This window comes from Streptopelia decaocto (assembly GCF_964273445.1).
Source record: "Streptopelia decaocto genome assembly, chromosome: Z".
Classification (NCBI taxonomy): Eukaryota; Metazoa; Chordata; class Aves; order Columbiformes; family Columbidae; genus Streptopelia; species Streptopelia decaocto.
The window spans coordinates 37,176,291-37,197,880 of record NC_138657.1 but is presented as its reverse complement, the minus strand read 5'-3'; the positions used below and the strand labels follow the sequence as shown (position 1 = coordinate 37,197,880).

General features: G+C 38.8%; 1 protein-coding gene across 1 annotated transcript in view; it reads left to right on the top strand.

Moving 5' to 3' along the window:
- Window positions 1-313: 313 nt before the first annotated feature.
- The window catches only part of MEGF10 (multiple EGF like domains 10), a gene marked incomplete at its 5' end in the record, with an annotated part of 80,867 nt that continues 59,590 nt past the window's right edge, over window positions 314-21,590 (top strand). The window contains 4 exons of the mRNA XM_082075093.1: window positions 314-429; window positions 3,321-3,422; window positions 4,772-4,872; window positions 16,393-16,485. Coding sequence (XP_081931219.1) covers window positions 314-429; window positions 3,321-3,422; window positions 4,772-4,872; window positions 16,393-16,485 — 412 coding nt within the window. The remainder of the gene's footprint in view (window positions 430-3,320; window positions 3,423-4,771; window positions 4,873-16,392; window positions 16,486-21,590) is intronic.

Below are 21,590 nucleotides of genomic sequence, written 5' to 3'. Positions count from 1 at the left end.
TGGACGAAACATCACTGAACAGACTAAGCCTGGCTGCCTGCAATTTGATGGGACAGTGGGACCTCTAAAATGTAGTTTGTTCACCACCTGACTGCCCTGCCACTTGTGTGAAACTGTTCCATTTGGGTTCTTTTTTCAAATTAGGCATGATATTGCTTCTGCTAGGCAAGCAGTGTGTGTTTCTTGAAGTATCTGTTGCTTTATATCATATATATTGATTAGATATGGGTCAATAGTTGTAACTCCTTTATAATTTTTGTAATATGGTTTATCTGTTGTAAATACTTTTTCTTACAGCAACCTTTTAGGAAAGATGGTTCTTCATTTGAACTCCTTTTTTGGCTTCCCGGTCATACTCCTGTACCATTGTATGGGAACAACTTTATCTTTGAATCTGGAAGATCCCAATGTGTGTAGCCACTGGGAAAGGTAATATTTTTATCTGGAAAAGTACATGACATTAATTCTGATTGTAATAATTTAGTTTTGTTTTACATGGTATTTTTAAAATTATTTAAAACTTTTAGTTGAGTAATGAACTGGGAAAAAAATCTCATTACTGCATGGGCAAGGTAAGTTCATGGATAAGTAAAAGATTATTTCACACTAGGCTGAAATGCAGTCACCTTTGCAGTAGGGATTAGGATGCAAAAAAACATTACAGTGACACTAGCAATGCTACACAGCCATCTGGGTGCCAGAAGTGAATAAAGAAAGCTTTTTTTTCAATTTAAGTGAGAAGAAGCTTTTACTTATGCAAAATATAATCAACCATATTGGAGTTTGGCCAAATCTGATTATGCTGATTCGTACCTGTTCAACATTCACAGAATCTGAATTAAGATTTGTTGTTTAATTTTTTTATGAGGTTCAGAAATTTGTAGCCTACAGAAAGAAATTAATCGATTTAATTTGTCTGTTCATTCGGTCAGTTTCATGTTAACTGCAAGGAAAACACCACAATGGGTAGGAGAGGTTGAGCCACAAGCATTTGCTTCTTTTCTTGTGTAAAGGTTATTATAGTAGTGAAACCAAGCCTTATGGTCTCATTAGTATTACCCCCATGACCGATCAGGGAGTCCTTGAGACAGTCTGTTTTTTTGAGGACATCAGTATTTCCTGCACAGGTAAACTGTGTTTTATGATTAATTACTGGATATGCTACTATGCCACTGTATATTTATTTCCCCGTGTTATGGCTGAATCTTTATAAAGAAAATTGAAGCTTGTATTCACTTTCTAACAAAGTCTCTCTATTAAAAAAAGAAAAAAAAAGCAACAACACACTTAAGGGCTTTCTCTAGGAACTTATCTGAGCTTCAGGTGAAGCATTTGGAGTCTCTGTGCCTACTGTTGTGTACAATTTAACTTATACAACATTGTGTATATGAAGCAGTTACTCTACTAAACACCTGTTTATAGTATTCAGGCACATATCTGCAATGTTACTGGATATTGCTCTACATTTGGTATGTTTTGTTTACTGTTTTTATAGATAAAAGTGGTTTTGAAGGGAGTCTTGATCTAGGAAAGCAAAATGGGAAAAAAAACCCAAATATAACTATTTACATTGCATAATGTATTTTAAAACAAACTAATCAAAGTCTGTGGCAAGAAAAATATATCTAGAGAGCATGCCCATTTTGTAGCATGAGCTTTTTTCCTTCTTCTTTTGAGTCTTAGAAATGGGGAGGAACGCGAAGTAAACTTAATGAAACATTCATGCTATTGCTCAGAGCAGGCAACAAAGGTATCTAAGTATGAAAGAGTAAATCCCTGTCTACAAGCCCTTTAATGCAGCTGCCACTGGCAGTGCTATATGCTCTAAATAAATCTACTCCAACCAGTAGTAAAGCAGTCTTTACACGTGAACCACGACCACAGCGAAAAGGGGTAGAACGTACTCTGCCTTGAACAAAAAGCGCAGAGCCCCAAGCGACTGGCGGCACCCCACCAGCGTTTTGTCAATTAGGTCAAACAGCTGGATGGATTAGGGTTGCTCTCCTTCACATGGATGTGAAAAAACTGAGTTAGTTCTAGGCAGTTTGAGTAAGCGAGTCTGGATGTGTTTTCCTTCAGTATAGGTGATGACAGCAGGAAGAGGAGATTGTGGCTGTTACGGTGCAACAGGCACTAAGAGGTCAAACAGGGTATGAGTGAAAGTGAGTGAAAGCCGAACGGGCTACACACTGAGTAAGTGTTTTGGCTGGTCCTGGGAATTAGTCCTACTGCAGGAACTTGCCATGCATTCCTGTGTTTTCCAGCCCTGTTGCACAATCAAGAACTAACTGCCAGCGCACACAGCCTGCTGGAGTGTTTTCTAGGGTGATTCAATATTTTTCCCTTTTGCAACAGGGCTCTGTTCCTCTTGCCCCGCTGACAGCTCTGGAGGCTCTGGACTTCAGAGTATAGATTTATTTCTAGGATTTATTCTTCAGAGCGTAGATTTATTTCTGCTTATAATTTGGCAGAAAGCAGTAGCAGGACTTAAGCACAGTATTTAAAAAAAAAAAAAAAAGTTTCTCTCTTAAGAATTAGCCAGTAAACAGAATAAGGTATTGACTTTAATACTTTATAGTTTACGATTGCTGAATAGGCTGATGGCATAATAGTTGTATTGTTTTTCAGTAATCATTAGTTGGGTGTATTTCTGTGCTAACACTCAATATCTAAATACACTGGCAGACCATTCAGCTACCAAACAAGATGTTTTGCTGTGGATACAGCTTCAGTTTTAAAAAGATATTTCTCTGAAAATCCAGTGAGATCTTTCTGTTTTGTATGATAGCAGAAGCCACCTCATTTTCTGGCTCTTAACTAGTTTTCCAGCTGACTGATGATGTTAGTAAAAGTTTATTGCCACAAGAGAACACAAACAACATATTACTTCAATTTACTGTTCATTTGAGACACAGGTGGGGTTTTTTTTGTTGTGTTTTTTTTAAAATGTTTATTTATTTGTTTGTTTGTTTGTTTTGTTTTTGTTTGTTTTAAATTTAGGCTTACATTACTTTCCTTGAAATGTCTAGTAGTACTGTTTCATGAAATGTTTTACACAGGAGAGACATGATGGTTTTCCACATAGCTATTTTTCTTTTGTTGGTGGAAGAACAATGTTTCAATTTATGTCTTCTGTTTTATAAAGTTAGTTGGTTCATGTTTTACCTGAATTTGAACCTTCTGTGTGTTTTTGTTCCACATGAGTATTTTGTTATATTTATTCATTTCTATACCAGGGCTCTGTAAAAGACTTAATTAATTCAGACTGTACTATAAAGGACTTGCTTGATAATCTGTCTGCTTTCTCTGTCTCTCCCCAGTTATTCAGTTACAGTGCAAGAGTCATATCCGCATCCTTTTGATCAAATCTACTACACCAGTTGTACTGACATCCTAAACTGGTTCAAGTGCACACGACACAGGTGATGTATAACTGCTAACATTGTCAAACTGCTTATCTTGTTGATATTTGTAAAGATTTTATGTATATACTGACTAACTATAGTCTACCTAACTGTTAGGGTCTGTGTCAACTGGAAAATGCTTGTCCAAGCGATGTCACATGTTTTATTAGCAGGTTGAGTTGTACCTTCCCATAAAGTGCTAACATAAAACAAACATGTTGGGAAAAAGCATACAATGCACAAAATTGAATTCCCCAGACCCCGTGAGGTGTACTGGTTCAGAAATGTCCTGAGAGTCCCCTTGCTGCTTGCAACCTTATGTTCCAGGGAGAGTGTATGCCACTTGAAAAGGAAATAAAAGAATTTGTTAAAGGAAACTCCTTGTGCTTGCAGAAAGTCAGGAGAGGTTGAATGATTAAAAACTAGTGATAGCTGTAAAAAGCATTTTCCTTAGTTGAATATGCCCATGAGTATGAACCATCAGAAGCTGGAAAGACTTCCTGGGGCACCGCAGCTAGAGGAGACAGATCAGTATGGAGAGTGTGTTAAAAGCAGATACTGAGTTCAAAGAGAGTTTGCACTTTGTTTACCTGTGACACCATTTATATACAAGCTGTTTTTTGCTGTAGTTCAGCCTGTCTCAGGTGTTTTGGGGATGTATTTACTGCTTGGTGGACAATGTGGTCAGCAGCCATGAGAGCTGGGGGAAGAGATTTACGGACATGGTGAGGAGCAGAGGGGAGAAAGCAGTGGGTGAGCCCGCTTCTGATAAACACTACTTGCTCATGTCAGAAGGAAACTGTATTATCGGCAGTTCTTGATGTGTTTATGTGCTGATTTCTCTGTGTGCTGCTCACCACCACCCTGCAGAGCTGTGCTCGGCAAGACACATCCGCCCTGGTGGCAAGAGGTGTGCAGCACTGCCGGCTGCCCGGGAGGTCTGAGCTCTCCCGTGAGCCCTCACATCTCTTGCCTTATCCAGAAATTCTCTTCCCACAATATGTCTGCCCCGAGAAAACTGACTCTGCCTTGGGAGCATGATCCCCAGAAGTCCTTCCCTTGAAAACTGATAGCTGTAATTATCCAGCAAACTGATTTGTATTGCCAGCCTTTAGTCTCCATAGGGGATGGTAATGGCAAAGGCAGTGATGCTTTAGTTTTCATGTTAGTTAACTAGCCAAAATCCTTAACTTTTTTTCCAGTGAGGAATCACTAGGACTTTTGAACTCATCAACAGATAAATCAAGGTCTCCTTGAGCTTTTTTGTCTCAATGATACCGGAATGTTTTTTAAAATTTGTAAGAATGTATATTGTTTTGTTTCTGAAACATGAATTATGTGTAACAACCATTCATTCTTTTCCTTAGGATCAGTTACCGTACTGCCTACAGACATGGTGAAAAGACAATGTACAGGCGTAAATCCCAGTGCTGCCCTGGATTTTATGAAAGCAGGGAAATGTGTGTCCGTAAGTTTAGCTTCTTTTGCTTTGAAATTCCATACATTTATCACAATACCAGTTTGACTCCCCTTTGATGGGTGACTTGTGGAAGCTGAGTTATGGGGGCTCAGTTATTTATCAGTGGTGCACGTGCAGGTCTCATTGAAGACAGTTGGCGTTGTGCATATGCAAATCACAGGATAATTTGATCTCAGATGTCTAAGTAACCAGCCTCAATGTGATTCTAACTAATGATCAAATGGAAAATGCACAGCACAAGTGTCAGTGCATTTTCCAACACAGTAAATATGAGGTTCAAAATCAGAAGGGAAATATAAGGTTTTTCTCCTTAGTGTGGGCTCTGTTTGATCCCTGTGCTTAGCTTCTCCTGCCGATGCAGAAATCTGTAACAACTAATTGAAGGTAGCAGCAACACCTTTTTGTGTGGCACATGCCCCTGTGTCCACAGCTTCCTAAGTCTAAAGAGAGAAGAGTTGTGTCCAGGGCCTGATGGTGGCCTTGGCTCAGCTCTCATTCTGTCTTGTATGGCCTTATGCAGACCTAGGAAGGTATGATTTTTAACATGGTATTCATTCAAGAGCGTAGTAAAAGGCAGAATGAAAATAGATCTGGTGTTAATCCAGAGATCTGGAAGTGTATGTTTGATAGTTTAACATAGGTTTATTCAAAGTCATATAGCAGGTTGGGTAGCTAGATGGTTTGTGTTGGCAGGACTGACAATAGAGAACTTTTGATAAGTAAGCAATTGTAAAGGACAGCATATCCTTGGAGATGGGCAAATGTGTAGGCATAAAAATGAAATTAATTCAATTATATTTCAAATTATTTGTCCCTGGGAATGCACATGCACAGCACAGACTACAATGGTAAGTTTTCCAGAAGGCAGTGAACTAAATCTCTTCATCTTTTCATCTCCTTGAAAAACTGGGCTCATCAGGGGCAATCTTATGTCTGTCACGTCATTTGTGATGTTGACCTGTGCATAAACTTTTATTAATTTAGAAGACAGAAGGGGCATGTATTAAAGTGGAAAACAGCTATGTCCTGAAAAACCTTAATGAGCAACGTCAGAGGGACTGAGGCAGTATAGTTGATCTTTTTTCTGGAAATGCAGGACCCTGTAAGAGCAGACTGGTGAGAGGCTGAAGCATCTGGATGGCATGTGGGCGGTGGGCTTGCTGCCCAGTTTCTGAACAGGCAACCAATTGGCGAACCTTGCCAAGAGAAAAAAAGTGAAAAGCCCAGCTTATTGGGAAGGCTGCAGAGTGTGAGCTGTTTCAGTGACTGCTTTGGCTCCTCTTGTGTGAAGCCCTGTGTCATGTCCCCCAGTCAAACCCTAACTGGGCTGGCCTGTGTGGGGAGCCCACCAGCATGTTCTCACCATCCCAGAGTGGGACCTGGACTGAGGCACCTGCGAAAGGCTGGCTCTGCAATTTTCAGCCTAACTTTCTCAGGCATGCTGCTCTACCTGGTGTTTGTTTTTCTCAGCTGAGAATGAGAAAAATGAAGGTACTTTCATTGCTTTATTTTTTGCCTTATGGCTATAATAACAGTGGTGCAGCATAGCACTCAAGTTATGGAGAAGCTTGTCCAGGAAACATTCTCTGAAATAACAAATAACAAGGGATTTGTCATTGCCACTGGATTTTGCAACCCAGTTTAGGAGGCAGCGGTGCAATGGATCAGTCTTTGGTCTTTACCAATAAATGAGACTCTGAAAATCAATATCAGGATGTATGTCAGATTTACTTATTCAAGACAAATGCAAAATACTTTCTTAAGTTGTGCCTTTCTGCTTGTTGTGAGGTGCATACTGGAAGTGACTGACAGGATTTATTTGTATCCCTGGAAAATTATACCCTGTGAATGTCATAACACATCACACTATTCTCATTTATATTTTTGTTTTACAGCACTTCCTGGAATTTGAAAATGCAGCAGTAGGATATTTGTTTTGTTGTCTGCACATGAAAAAGCAAAGTCAAAACGATATGTTTAAAAAACAATTTTTTTAAAAATGGATCTGAGATCAAATTGGCATTTTTTTAACCTTTTTGTTTTTCACATGTATGTATGAGACTTATAAGAACCAATTTCTAGCTACATTTGGTTATTATACAGCTTATATGAATAATATTTAATTTTTTTATTAGGTAGTATACTTTTTGAAGCATGTAACAGTTTGACTGATCATGGGAGAAGTGTGGTGATGAGTCTGTTATGTGACTACAGCTTTTACATAGCTATAGTGTATGTAGTGAATTCATTCCATATATGCATATTAGTACTCAGAAACAAGTAAATTCAGATCACACTGTGTGTACTGTTTTTTTACTTTTATTACACAAAAAAATGCCAAATGCTGATATTCAGGACATAATCTGCTCTGACTTTTGAATTGATTTTGGAGTGCCTCAGACTTCAAACTATGTAAAAATAAACATCCTTCAGTGGAGGTAACTTTTCATTTATTTGATTCTGCAATGGTGGACCCTGGAAAGCATTGAGACACCTTCAGTCTAGATGAGCTTCAATTGGAGCTGAAAATTCAGGGCAAAGGAGGAGCTCAGCAGTTAACAGAAGGTGGCAAATATTTAATGCTTTCTGTTTTTTCAACCAGCTTTCTTTGTAGTGATCTCTTACGTACTTATGTAGATGATACCTGCATACACTGTAATAATACTAGTCATCCAGTTTAATTTGGAAAACAAGTGGGATGCTGTCAGCTGAGATCAAATGGTAAGAGATAGTCATAGGGGGAGGACTCTCCTCCTATGTCATCACAGCAGAAATATCACTGGTAGAAAGCCAGCACAAAATCTTTTTTTGCAAGAAAATGGCAATCATATTGAGAAATACACATGCACCTCCACGCTTTTTTATACACAAAGATAGAAGAGAATCAAAGCAATTTGAAGTGTTGTGGATATCTCCTGTTGCTGCTCCATAATGTGCACTGCATTTCCACTCGGGTAGTTTAATTTTCCATTTGGATTATTTTTTAGATGTAGGGTGCTTCTAAAAGGCTAAAATGTTTGTGGTGCTCTTGATGTTTTGTTGTTTGTTTGCTCCTTTGTTTGACTTATTGATTTAGAAAGCTCAATTAAAATAATCTACTGGTAGATGATTTTGGTATGGCTCAAAACTTCAGTGCATACAATGATGAATTGAAATCTTGTGACTTCCTTACTAAACTAACAATTAGGAATGTACAGCAGGAATACTCACCAGTCACCGTTCCCCTAGAGGTAGTACTTACTAGTGGCAGTGCCACTGGAAAAGAGGATTATTTGTCAGTGCATAAAGAATTGCAGGAATGTGCCAGCCTTATGTTGCTAAAGTCTATAGATGTTGTATTCTCAAAGGAAAAGACTGACCAACAGCCAGAGAAAAGCACTGGCTCAAATGTAAGTGTTTTTTTTGAGGGTTTTCTTTTTACATATTTTGAAGTCTAGTATCAACAGGTGAATTTGAATTCATCTTAAGCTACAAGATTACTGTAGAATTGCAACTCTTCTGTATTTGCTCCTGAAAACTTCCAGTAGGTGAAACTTGTGTTATATTTTCACTTTTTGATAAAAATCCCTTTTGTGTTTTGTCTTTGGATTCAGTACACATATATAAATGGAAAATATGCAAACAGGTCTTTTTATCACTCATATGGAAATTTTTGGTTTGTTTTCTCTTCTCTAAATTAAAAATAACTGTTGTACTGTAAACTGTCCAAACTCTGATACAGAATTTTAGCATCCTCTTCTTTTGAGTAGTGCCATTGATAAGAAGACAGTCACACTAAAAGTAGGTATCTGTTAAAAGTTTCATGGAAAAGACCACCTCACTACAGCTGTCATAAGTTTAAAAAAAAAAGTCTGTTGACCAACTCAGATAGCTATCTTTCCAGTGTTTCTGAGTTTGTTGAAATGATGCTGCATTTGCATCACTATTAGTAACCAACAAAGTGGTATCAGAAGTCAGGCTCCATCTGCAGACCTTGGAAGCTTTTCAGGGAGCCTCTTGGGGCAGTTTAAATAATGTTAAGGAATATTATAATAGGCACCTTTTTTAATGTAACGTCTGGCTAGTATAGATATAGTATCTTGCAGATCGAATTTATTATGGCAAGCAGTGCTCAGTCATGTTGAATAGAAAAATTCTCATGTGTTTTATTAGTTGTGCTATTTTGGTTTGTTTTCAGGTGGGTAAAAAAATTACGTTTTTATTTTAATTCCAACATTATATGGGGTCAATACTTGGACTGTTTTGTAAGCATGACGATATCTGTTAGTACTTCTAGTTTGTGCACTCTTCATATAACTCGTTTTTATAAAGAATATGAATAATGTGCAAATTTCTGACTGAGGTCTTCACTATTGCCAGGATCTCTGCAGAAGAGTAGGCTAACTGTAGGCCAGGTGATTATTTTTGCACTTAAAAATTACAGTGCCTGTAATTAATGTTTAGATCTGACAGTGTAGCACATTTCTGAGAACATGAAAGGCGAATTATGCCTGTTGAATTTCCTTTAGATATGAAATAGAAAATGAACCATCTATCTTAATGTATAACTGAATATCGCTCACTTCAATAGCAACTCGTCATCAAGCATAAGATAAAAGGATTAATCAAAGGATATGTTCTAGCATACAGTATAAAAGTGAAGAATTTTTTTGAAAAAAACACATTTATAATGTAGTTTGAAAGATATGTGAATTTTATTTTGCATGATAAGTGCTGAGGGGCCTTATTTAATTTTGAGGAAACTGAAGTTAAACTTTGTGGAATATGTAGAAGAGGTTTTTTTCTGTTTCCTGTCTGAAATGGTTCGTGGTTTATAATTCAATTCACAAAGTTTTGGGAATTTTACCAGCTAAAGAAGTGTGTTTTTCTTTCTTCCCCGCCCCCCCCCCCCCCCCCCCCCTTTTCCTTCTTCTTTCTTTGTTTGTTTTAATGGATATATTTCCTCAATTTGCTGTTTTCAAAGACTAAGTATCTGAATCAGGATAGAGTGGTATTAGCAGAAATACTAAACATGAAGCACCGTTAGACATGTAGTATGACTTCTTTTGTTGAAAGTAATCTGAAATAAATAATTTGGACATCTATTTACAGTCCAAAAGCAGTCCCATTTCACATATTATTCCAATCTTCCTGATATGAATTATCTGTAAAGTTGATAGGAATTTTATTTAACAGATTTCACGTATGAAATCTCATGAAATCAGGTATTCTTTCAGGTATCTGTTAATTTGATGAATTGACTAATTTGTTTAAAACGTGGAAGTCTAATTGCAGAACCGTAGTTGATTCTCCTGATCATTTACTTACGTGCATAATTACAGGCAAATTATTTCAAGCTTTGTTTATGTTACTTGATTTATGTCTGGCTTTTCAAAATGAAAAAGCAACGGATCCTAAAATGCATGCATAAACTTTTACTGAAGATAAAAAATATCTTTTTTTTTAAATTTTATTACTGGGTGTTCTTCTGTATCTTCTTTTGACACGAGATAATGCAATGCACAGCTGTCTAAATGCCGTCTATGGTGACTTATAATGAAAGAACTTCGTGACACTTTCTTAATCACAGAGAGCAGTTTCATAGAGTGTTATTCAGAAATTTCAAGTTTTACGATGTTCCACTCTTCATATACGCCCTGGTTCAGAAGCGGAAGTAGAAGTTGTGTGAGGCACAGGAGTTACGCCACGCAGCTGTAATAACACTTGAAGCAGGCATAGCAGTGGAGGAGCAATCTGTGTTGAGCTGCAGGGGATATGCTGGAGCCCATCAGCATCTAAGTAGGTGTTTGAATTGCAATCTTCTCTTAAGTGGGAGCACTGTCTCCCTCTCCTTGTTGATATCAGTGTGAGACATGTCATCAGTGTTAGAAAGTGGCAGCTTGACCTAAAATGTGTTATACCTTTTATGCCTCTAGCATGACTGGGTTAATCCTTCTGCTATGAGCTCCCCTCCCGAAGCTGCGGTGCTGAGGCGTGTGAGCATTGTCAGCCAAGCCCCTGCCTCACATCACTTTCAGCTTGCTGTAATAGTGGTGTCAATGGCCCAGATGGGTTACACATGTCTTTACACGTTGATTTGCTTTGCTGAGCTTCCTCAGCAGGGCATGTTCATTCAGCTGGTTATTGAAATACCAGTGCCTGCAACTGAGGTGGGAACAGAGCTCAAGCAGGCTGATGGACTTGTGTCCAGGGGACAGGGCATCTCCTCCCGTGGTGCTGAGAGGGCTGCTACAGGAAATTGCACATGCAGCAGCACATATTTTGTAGATACTTCAAGCTGGCTGATACTTTATAATCAGAGAGAGCAGGTCTATCTTTTGTTTTTTGAGAAAATGAAAGGATATGATCCGCTGAAATAGACCTATAAGTTGAACAAGGCAAGATTTTAGAGAAGATTTTTAAGGAAACAATAAGATACAGAAGAAAATGAGAAATAAGATGGAGAAGGAAATAGGCAAGAGTAAGCTCAGATTGCTTTTCATATGATAATTGATTTTTTGCTTACAAAAGAAGATATGACTTATGCAATTTACTGCCTTCAGCGAATTTTCACTCTGCTCAGTATCAAAAAGACTTCATGTTAAGGATTTCACCTACTCTTACACATAAATATTTTCTTAAACCATGTCCAGCAATTCCATAGGAAATCAATAGAAAATAGTTTCTGTCTCTGATGTCATTCGTGTCATCCCAGCTTGTTCTAGTACTTTTCATGTTGTCCTCACCTTACACTTTTTTGTAGGTCAGATAGTGAATTTGGTTTTCTTATCCTCATCTTCAGTGCAATGATTTTTTTTTTTACAGATAATGTCTCTTAAGGATGTTTAATTAAGATTCAGTTGCCAAGAATCACTAACCCATAACATTTCTGGAGAATAATTTATTTTGGTTACAAAATAGGTCTTTATCTATTTATCTATCTATCCAGAGCATAGAAAGAAATCATTCTTTGATCAGATATATTGAAATATTGGATATCTTTAATTCTTCTGTGTATCTTGAAAATTTTGAGAACATTCTTGGCTTTAGTTTAGCTTCCTCAAACTAAAGAATTACATGTACCCCTTCTCTGAGAACAAAAATAATTGTATTTGTGTGATTTTATATATATATTTTTATATATATATATATATATATATATAAAAATTTCCATTGGTCTTCACTGAATTTATTTGGAAGCAGCAATATTTATATTATATGTCTTTGTTCTGTGGTTCTTATCCCATATTTCTTTGTTATTAGAGTCAGCGGGGAGTTTTGGCTGTCAAATCCCTGATATTGTTACCTGTAGATAACTTCTGCAGAGACTTAGTAGTGGTAACCTGTTTTGAAGAGTTGTATTTGGTTTATGCTCTACTACTGGAAAAGTAAAACACCACTTCAGTGGCTGCAGAGAAGCTACTGTTGATTTAAGCTCTTGTGGCTAAGGAAAGAATACTGCTCTAATTTGTGAGATGCCACTGCTTTTGACCCAAAGTTTCCCCTGTTGTACTTTTGTTCTGAGACAACTCTGTTTTATTATTGGAAGTAATTGATGATTCTTTGCACAGCACCACAGCATGTGCTGTTACACAGGGACTGTAGGAAGGACCTATGATCTGTCAGCCTCACACCTGTGCCTGGGAAGATCATGGAACACACCATCCTAGAGGCTATGCTAAGGCACATGGAGGACAGGGAGGTGATTGAAGACAGCCAGGATGGCTTCACCAAGGGCAAGTCCTGCCTGACCAACCTAATATCCTTCTGTGACAGAGTAACTACATCAGTGGATAAATGAAGAGCTGTGGATATTGTCTGTCTGGACATCTGTTAAGCCTTTGACATGTTCCCCCACAACATCCTTCTCTCTAAATTGGGGAGATATGGACTTCATGGGTGGACTGTTCAGTGGATGAGAAAGTGGCTGGATGGTTGCATACGGAGGGTAGTGGTCAATGGCACAGTGTCTGGATGGGCACCAGTAAAAAGTGGTGTCCCTCAGGGGCCTTTGTCGGGACCACTACTGTTTAATATCTTCATCAGTGACATAGAAAGTGGGATCAAGTGCACTCTCACCAAGTTTGTGGATGACACCAGGCTGAGTGGTGCAGTTGACACACCTGAGGGATGGAATGCCATCCAGAGGAAACGGGACAAGCTCAAGAAGTGGGCCCATGAGAACCTTATGAGGTTCAACAAGGCCAAGTGCAGGATCCTGCACCTGGCTCAAGGCAACCCCCGGCACCAATACAGGCTGAGGGATGAGGGGGTTCAGAGCGGCCCTGCAGAGAAGGACTTGGGGGAACAGGTGAATGAAAGATTGGACGTGAGCCTGCAATGTGCACTTGCAGCCCAGAAGGCAAATTGTATCTTGGTCTGCATCAAAAGGAGTGTGGGCAGCAGGTCAAGAGAGGTGGTTCTGCCCCTCTGCTCTGCTCTGGTGAGACCCCACCTGGAGTCCTGTGTCCAGCTCTGGAGGCCTCAGTACAGGAAAGACATGGATCTGTTAGAGAGGGGCCAGAGGACGCCATCAAGATCATCTGAGGGCTGGAACACCTCTGCTATGAGGACAGGCTGAGAGAGTTGGGCTTGTTCTGCCTGGAGAAGAGAAGGCTCCAGGGAGACCTTATTGTGTTGTTTCAGTACTTAAAAGGGGCCTCTAAGAAAGATGGGGGCAAACTTTTTAGTAAGGCTTGTAGTGATAAGACAAGGGCTAATGGTCTTAAACTAAAGGAGGCTAAATTCAGGCTAGGCGTGGGGAAGAAATTTCTTATGATGAGGGTGGTAAAACACTGGCCCAGGTTGCCCAGAGAAGTGGTAGATGCTCCATCCCTGGAGACATTCAAGGTCAGGCTGGATGGGACTCTGGGCAACCCAATCTAGTTAAAGATGTCCTTGCTCATTGCAGCGGAGTTGTACTAGATGACCTTTAACTATAGCTTCTAACAAAAACTAGTCTATGATTCTGTGACTGTGTGATTCTATGTGCTCAGCATGGTGTGAGGGGCAGTGCAAGGAGATACTCAAGGAGCTTCTTCTGTACCTCTCTCTGGGTCCAATTTCTTACAACATTGTGATTTTTGTATTTTTTTCCATCTGTCTCACAGAGTGTGTGATGGAATGTTGCTTTATTATATTTAGCCTTAGCGCTCGGGAGTTTGGTTTGAGTACGCTGGTATTCACTAAGTTAGTCATATATGTGCACATGCAGAGATACGTATGTGTACAGGTACAGTGTTGTCTTATGGTTTACTGGTAAGATTTTTCATGCATTTGGTTTAGGGAGAGCTTCAGTGCCCAAGGCAGCACTTGCTAGGCAAGAATCTTCAAAGATACGAGTAATTCAAGTCTAGTTATAAGACTAATGGAAAACGGTGATGAATTATTTAAAGTCATTCTTTTAATAATAAATAGAGAACAATGAAATAGCTTTGCATTAATATCTTGTATCATCTGACATTTAAAAAATCATATTCCTCCTGTTGATTTCTAATGAAGATCATTTTACTGCACATCTGAAAAGTAGCTTATTAGAAATGAAAGTTGAGACTGAAAATTAAAGGCCATAAAAATGTGGAATTAATGACTGGGATCCCAGATAACCAAAGATTTTAAAAATATATATAGTTAATCTCTCTGTGACTTCCCTTTTTTTTGGCCACACAAAACGTAAAGATGACCAATGTGCTTCATCATATTTAGTTAGGAAGAAAACAGGACATTTTGCAAGATTTTTCCTAATTACTGTAGGGCATTTTCAATCCATTCACATGGATTCACATATAGTCCCATTAAACTTCTTTTAAACACCTACTTTGAATTTTTCCCATGGTTCACCTTGTATTCGTGGATATACTGATCAGATTCCTACTGTAGTTTCTCTGGAACAGTTGATACAAAGAGAATTCAAATCCTGTGTACATTTTTTAAAGTTTTGTTGTTCAAATTAGCAGGAAAGTATTACAGTGTATATATTTTAAATTTGAGGGTATTTTGTGATGAATATAAAGCCAGAAAACTGTCGCTGGTTGCAGATTCTTCCTCTTCAGTGTACTGTATTCTGAATAAGTTACATTGAGGTTATGTTGGGTATTAGAAGCCATTTCAAATTTTTCTTAAAAGTTTCAAATAAAATCCTCATTTAAAAGTAAGCCTTAACTGTAGAAACACATGCTTGCAAATAATAATAATAAAAAAAAAGAAGAAACATTTCGAGCAGCTTTCCTTAGCACTTAGAATAAAGGTTGCAATGATTCATAGGGTTTGTGTGTGCCCAGGTGGCCAAAAAGGCCAAGAGCATCTTGGCTTGTATCAAGAATATTGTGGCCAGCAGGACTAGGGAAGTGATTGTGCCACTGTACTCAACACTGGTGAGGTCCCACCTTGAATCCTGTGTTCAGTTTTGGGCCCCTCACTACAAGAAAGACATTGGGGTGCTGGAGAGAATTCAGAGAAGGGCAACAAAACTGGTGAGGGGTCTTGAGCACAAGTCTGATGAGGAGCGGTTGAGAGAATTGAGGCCGTTTAGCCTGGAGAAAAGGAGGCTGAGGGCAGACCTGATTGCTGTCTACAGCCACCTGAAAGGAGGTTGTAGCATGGAGGGTGTTGGTCTCTTCTCTGGAGTAGCAAGTAATGGGATGAGAGGAAATGGCCTCAAGTTGTGCCAGGGGAGGTTTAGATTGGATATTAGGAAAACTGTATTAATGGAAAGGGTTGTTAAGCAGTGGAACAGGCTGACCAGGGAACTGAGTCACCACCCCTGGAGGAGTTTGAAAGACACGTAGATGAGGTTCTTAGGGACACGGTTAAGTGCTGGAGTTAGGTTATGGTTGGACTTGATGATCTTAAGGGTCTGTTCCAACCTCTAAATGGTTCTACAATTCTAACTTGTGCCTTATCTTAATCATCATCACTGTTTCGTTGTGCTTCATTTGAACTGTGCAGCCATTCAGAAGAAACAATATTAAAATATTGGTGTGTTGCAAATCATGTTTTACCCATGCTTTCGCCAGAGAACCCGTCTTTTTATGCATGCACAAGTTCTCCTCTTTTTCTTGGAGTGAGGGCTTACTTCTGAGAATCACGGGGTGGTTGAGGTTGTAAGGCACCTGTGAGAGTCATTGTGTCCAATGTACCTCCTCAGGCAGCACCACCTAGAGACTCTTGCCCACAGCCATGTTCAGACTGGTTTCCAACCTATATCATACTATGACACTTTTTTTCATTAAATGTAGACAATTTTCATTAAATGCAGACAATTTTCATTAAATGCAAAAGTATTTGAGTAGCACCAACATGGTTTTAACTGGAGCCTTCAAATTTAGGAGAAATAGAAGAGAGTGAAATAAGAAAATTTATTTTTAAGAGATGTCATCAAACATTAATACAGTAATGTTTATTTTGCTTTTAGAATATATTTGAGACATGAAAAACATGGATTAGAAATAAGTTTAGGATATTTTTCCTAGTGCTGTGAATAATATTGTATTTAGTTAATATTTTCTTTTTTATTTCCTTCTCTGGCAGCTCATTGTGCTGATAAATGTGTCCATGGTCGTTGTATTGCTCCAAACACCTGTCAGTGTGAGCCTGGCTGGGGAGGACCAAACTGCTCCAGTGGTGAGTTTTCACCTGCTTCTGCCTGTCTTGTGCTCTTTCCACAGTGTTGTCCTCTCTTTTGGGCAGATTATCATCAATGCCATGGTTGGGCTTCTGCTCTCTGGTCAGGGGCTTGCTGTGAGTTATCAGGTTACTCTTTGTGACCTGATTTTTCTTCATTTACTTTGTCAAGGGTTTAGATTGCGGGGTGACAATAAAACCCTGGCAGATGTATTGTTAACCTCCTCTCCCCCCCACTTCCCCCTTTTTGCCCCTCCCTCTGCCCCCCTTCCCACTTAGGACAGTTGATCGGGAGGAAAAGAAGGACAGAGAGAGAAGAGTCGGAAAAATTAAAAATGTTTTACTAATGCTACTAATAAGAATAAAGAAAATAATACAAAATATACAAAACCAATCTTGAAAGTCTCAGCAACTGCAGAGCTGGCACCCAAAGTCCTGGATTAGACTCTGCAGCCAACCGGAGCTGGATTCAGTCTATCACTAGGCCTCAGTTTGCAGGGACGACTAGCAAGGTCCTCTCCTAATGTCGGCCATAAGGAAAAAGGGAATGAGATCCTTGTGATCTCCCACTTTTATATGAAGTATTCACGTGAATGGAATGTTATACACCGTTGATCAGTTTCTTGGTCACCTGTTTCTCGTTGCCCCTCTCGCGAGGTGTCCATCGTTGCTTATCAATAAGTTTGCATTCCATTGCTATGTTTACCAAAACATGTATCTGGTTCTCCAGGAAAATGCAGCTAATATGAAAGCTTTAGCTGACAGGCAAATTCACTAAAAGAGAAACTTGTTTTTTAACAAAACCAGGACATTCTTGCAAGCAATGGTGCCCTGTCACAGCACTAAATGTCATGAGCTATTTTGTGTTCAAAAACATGCCAGATAATGCAGAACTTAGTATGTGGAGTAAAGTAGATAAAATTGTATTTTAACTATAAGAAAATATCTAATTTTTCATTTTCCTAATGCATAAAGAATGATGGTGCCAGGTCATGTTTAAAAACTATGAGCAAAGCCATCCTCACAACCCTATCCTCCTTTTTAGCTTTGCCACTAAATTGTAGGGTTTTTTTCCCCTGTATTCTCTTCTTGCATAATTAGTCACTCCCGGTCTGCTTAGTCTCTTTTTGTGTGTGGTGGGTTGACCTTGACTGGATGCCAGGTGCCCAGCAAGCTGCTCTATCACTCCCCTCCTCAGCAGGACTGTGGCAGGGGGTAAAACAGTAGAGAACAAGATGGATCAAGATAAAGGCAGTGTAATAAAGCAAAAGCAAAGACCACGTATGGAAGCAAAGGAAAAGATTTATTCTCTGCCTCCCATCAGCAGGCAATGTCCAGCGACTTCCCAGGAAGTAGGGCTTCATTACGCATCGTGTTTGCTCCAGAAGACAAACATCATAATAATGAATGTCTGCCCTCCTCCTCCTTTCTCTGAGCTTTTATAGCTGAGCAGATGTATGGTATGGAATATCCCTTTGGTCAGTTTGGGTCAACTGTCCTGGTTTTATCCCCTCCCAAGATCTTGCCCAGCCATAGCCTACTGCTGAGGGGGCAACGTTGGAGAGACAGCCTTGATGCTGGGGTAGCACTGCTTAGCAGAAGCCAAAGCACTGGTGTGTTTTCAACACTTTTCTAGCTAGCAATACAAAGCACAGCACTATGACCGCTGCAATGGGAAAAATTAACTCCATCTCAGCCTGATCAAATACACATTTTACTTCACTTACTAGCCACGTTTCTCCAACTTTCTTCTCCTTTGCATGAGATTGTGTTCAGGAGACGATGGGAACAAGAGCGGTGTATTAAGGACACATGCAGCAGGAGACAGGGTCAGGTTGGCACCTTTCCTGCTTGGTCTGTGGGTGCAGTCACATGCAGCCCAGTGAGCAGGTGGTCATGCTTAATAAAGAAATTGTGAAGATCAAGGCAATCACATGCTTGGTGCAAGAACATAGCAAAATGTCAAAATCACAAAGTGAAGCAGTAAAATAATATCAGTTTATGACCTTGTTAGTCACTGCTGTTTTCTAGACTCCTTGAGTGTAAAACCAGGCACAGCAGGCTGCAATGAGGTGACAAGGTCTGGACAGAGGGCAGAAACCCCTTGGGGCAGGGCTGGCATGTTTGTGTAGTCCCTTCCTCTGCTAAAGGGAATAATTTGTGCAGACCATGAATTGTTATTTTTTTCTTCCATTTGCCTGAAATAGTGTTTATCAGAGTAATTCTTGTTTTTGTATTCATTACAGTTATTTATACCATCTTTCTATTCCCCTTTGTAAGGTCTTTGAAAATGTAATGTTTCGGGTAACATTACAACCATATACTTTGTTATGTTAAAGTTCAAAGTGGGTCACTGCTAGTGACGATCCACTTGGAAGGAACATATTTTAGTCAACAATAAAAAGAAGTTTACAATTTTAATTGTGTAGAGCACATAAAATTCTAATTAATAAATCAGAGCTTGATGTCTTGCAAAGATATGCTCATCAGTGGGACAAAAACAATGTGGTTGCATTTTCACATTTTCACCTTCATTTTATTCCACTTAACAGTGGGTGTTTTTGTTGTTATTGTTGTTTTTAACAAGGTGCTATAGTGACTCTGCATCTGGAACTGTGCCATTGTTCAGACAGCATATTTTGTGAAATTTGAGAAAGCGTGAATAAAAATAATTAATTATAAATTACATGAGTAAGAACTTAACTATTTTGAAATTGTTATGTTTGTTGCATAGTCTTTGCATATACTTACAAGTGATTCTTTTAATAAACAGCTCTGAAGCAAAGTCAAGTTTTCTATAAGGCATAAAACTGAAAAAGTTAGCAAAGCCACATTACTGTAATACTGATGTTAATCTATGTGCTGAATGATCAAAAGAAATTGTCAAAAAATGTTATCTTTCATTTTGAAATCTTTATGTATTGAGCTTTTCTGTAACTAATCAAACATGCAGAAGTGCATCACTAGATGACACAGAATGAGGAAATACTGTTATTTATTGGGATTTCCATGTTCAAAACTCACTGAAAGGGTACTCTAGATGAGACAGGAGCCTCTAAATCTGTCTTTGGATAAAATCCTTCCTCTCACAGGATTTCCTATAATCCATTTCCCTTACCTGTCTAGTATCATTCATTCTGAATACATGTGCAGATCTTTTCCTCTGCTCCTTCCTCAGCTGGCTGCCTTGGATTGCTTGTCATGGCAGCCTCAATAGCAAAAATACTTTCTGGTGTGCATATACAACAGGCCAAAGCTGAAAGAGACTTTGTTTGTGTACCTTTGAACAGTGTGATCTCTGGAGAGGTTGGTGATCCTCTAACGTTTTTTGCGTGACGTTAGAGCTAACTGTAACTGCCAAAATTTTTTCAAATCCCTAGTATACTCCTAGGAGAAGGGGGGGTTGGCTGGGGAGGAAGATATTTTTGTGCATGTGCTACAGGGACACTTGGTTTGGAATTTCTCCCATTCCATGTGGACAAACTTAAGAAATATGTTGCTTTCACCATATTGTCCTTCTGAGTTTGACTGCTGCTGTTTGTTGCTCGCTGTGCATTATTTCCTTATCAGTGTGTCTGAGAGATACAGTGCAGATCAAGTTGAGTTGAAGAGCAGTAGATAGTGTTGGAAAGGCAGTAAATTACAGGGTTTTGGCTCTGTGGCTCTTTGTTGCTTGCCCTACATAGGAGACTTTAATCTTTTGCCTTTAACTGTATTTTCTGCGTGATCCTCAACTTAATTTATTTTAGTAACAGAAAGTTGCAATCATATAAAGTAAAGAGATGCTTGGTTTTATGAATAAGTTTGTTGATATGGAAAGTCATTCATTCAAGAAAAATACAGTCTATCATAGAAACATTTAAACTATGTAACTATTTATCCAAAGAATAGAGAATGAAAAATGATTACAACGCAGGCCAGTGTTTTTGTAACGTGGACAGTCAGAGATTTAATCATTAGTGATGAGCAAATAAAATACTGTGACTGAAAGGGAGAGATTATTCTCAAAGTGTGAGATATTAGGCAAACTTCCAGATTTAGTCATCTGTTTATTTTCCATGGACACAAAAATGCTGGAAGAAACTTCTACCTAGGCACTATACTGTTTGTAAAACTGAAGAATGAAACTTTTTCTTCCAAAGTACTATTCTTTCTCTATTAGGACTGATTATTCTACTTACAAAGGTATTTCATCTCTAAGTATCTGAGAACAGAGTTAGTCCTATTGCAGCGTATGTCCATCTGCCATCCTACAGTTTAATTTTACCTGTTGTTTTTCAGTTCTATAAACCCAGTGTATTTCAAATAAATTTCTAAACCACATGCCACAGCTTCTATGTGACAGTGGCTTTCTGGGTGGTAGGTGCAGACAGATGCTTCCCAAACGCTATAATGTTCTCTCCAAAAGTGACAGAGTGATTGCATGGACTAAATTCATACATTGCGCAGTAAAAACTGAATCAGCAAGCTTTGTCACCTGTTTTTGCATACTACTGTGTGCTACGGCCTAATAACCTTTCTAGGGACTAAACTTTTTCAGAGATTCCTATTTCCTTTTGTAGCAATGATTACCTGCTTTTTGTGATGAGTCTTATCCAATTTGCTGTTGCCTAGGTCAGTAGCTGCTTTCAGTTTAGGGAGAAGAGGAATAAAGATTTGACTGGACTACTGAGACTGTCTTCTTTCAGTGCTTAATTCTAGCCTAACCCATGACTGTCCTCACTGTCACATCCTCTGCCTTTCTGAAAACCTTACATCCCACCTGAGAGGAAAACAGGATTGCATGTATTCTGTGAGCAAAACCTGAGTGGTGGCCATGGAATTTGGCTAACTAAATATTATCTCCTTGGGGAACATTTATCATGTGAGATGAATTTTTCTTTCAGGCCCTTTCTTTTTACAGAAAGGAAATATACTATATTAAGCAGTGTTTGCTTGCAGTGAATTTCAGTTGGAGGTGATGGAAGACATTATGATAACGAACATATCTGAAAAGAAATACTACTTGGATTGAGAGATCATTGATTTGTAGAACACTTCAGTTCTAGTGGGAAAGATAACAGTCATCTGAAACAAGTTATTCTGATAAAGATTTATTGACCAAA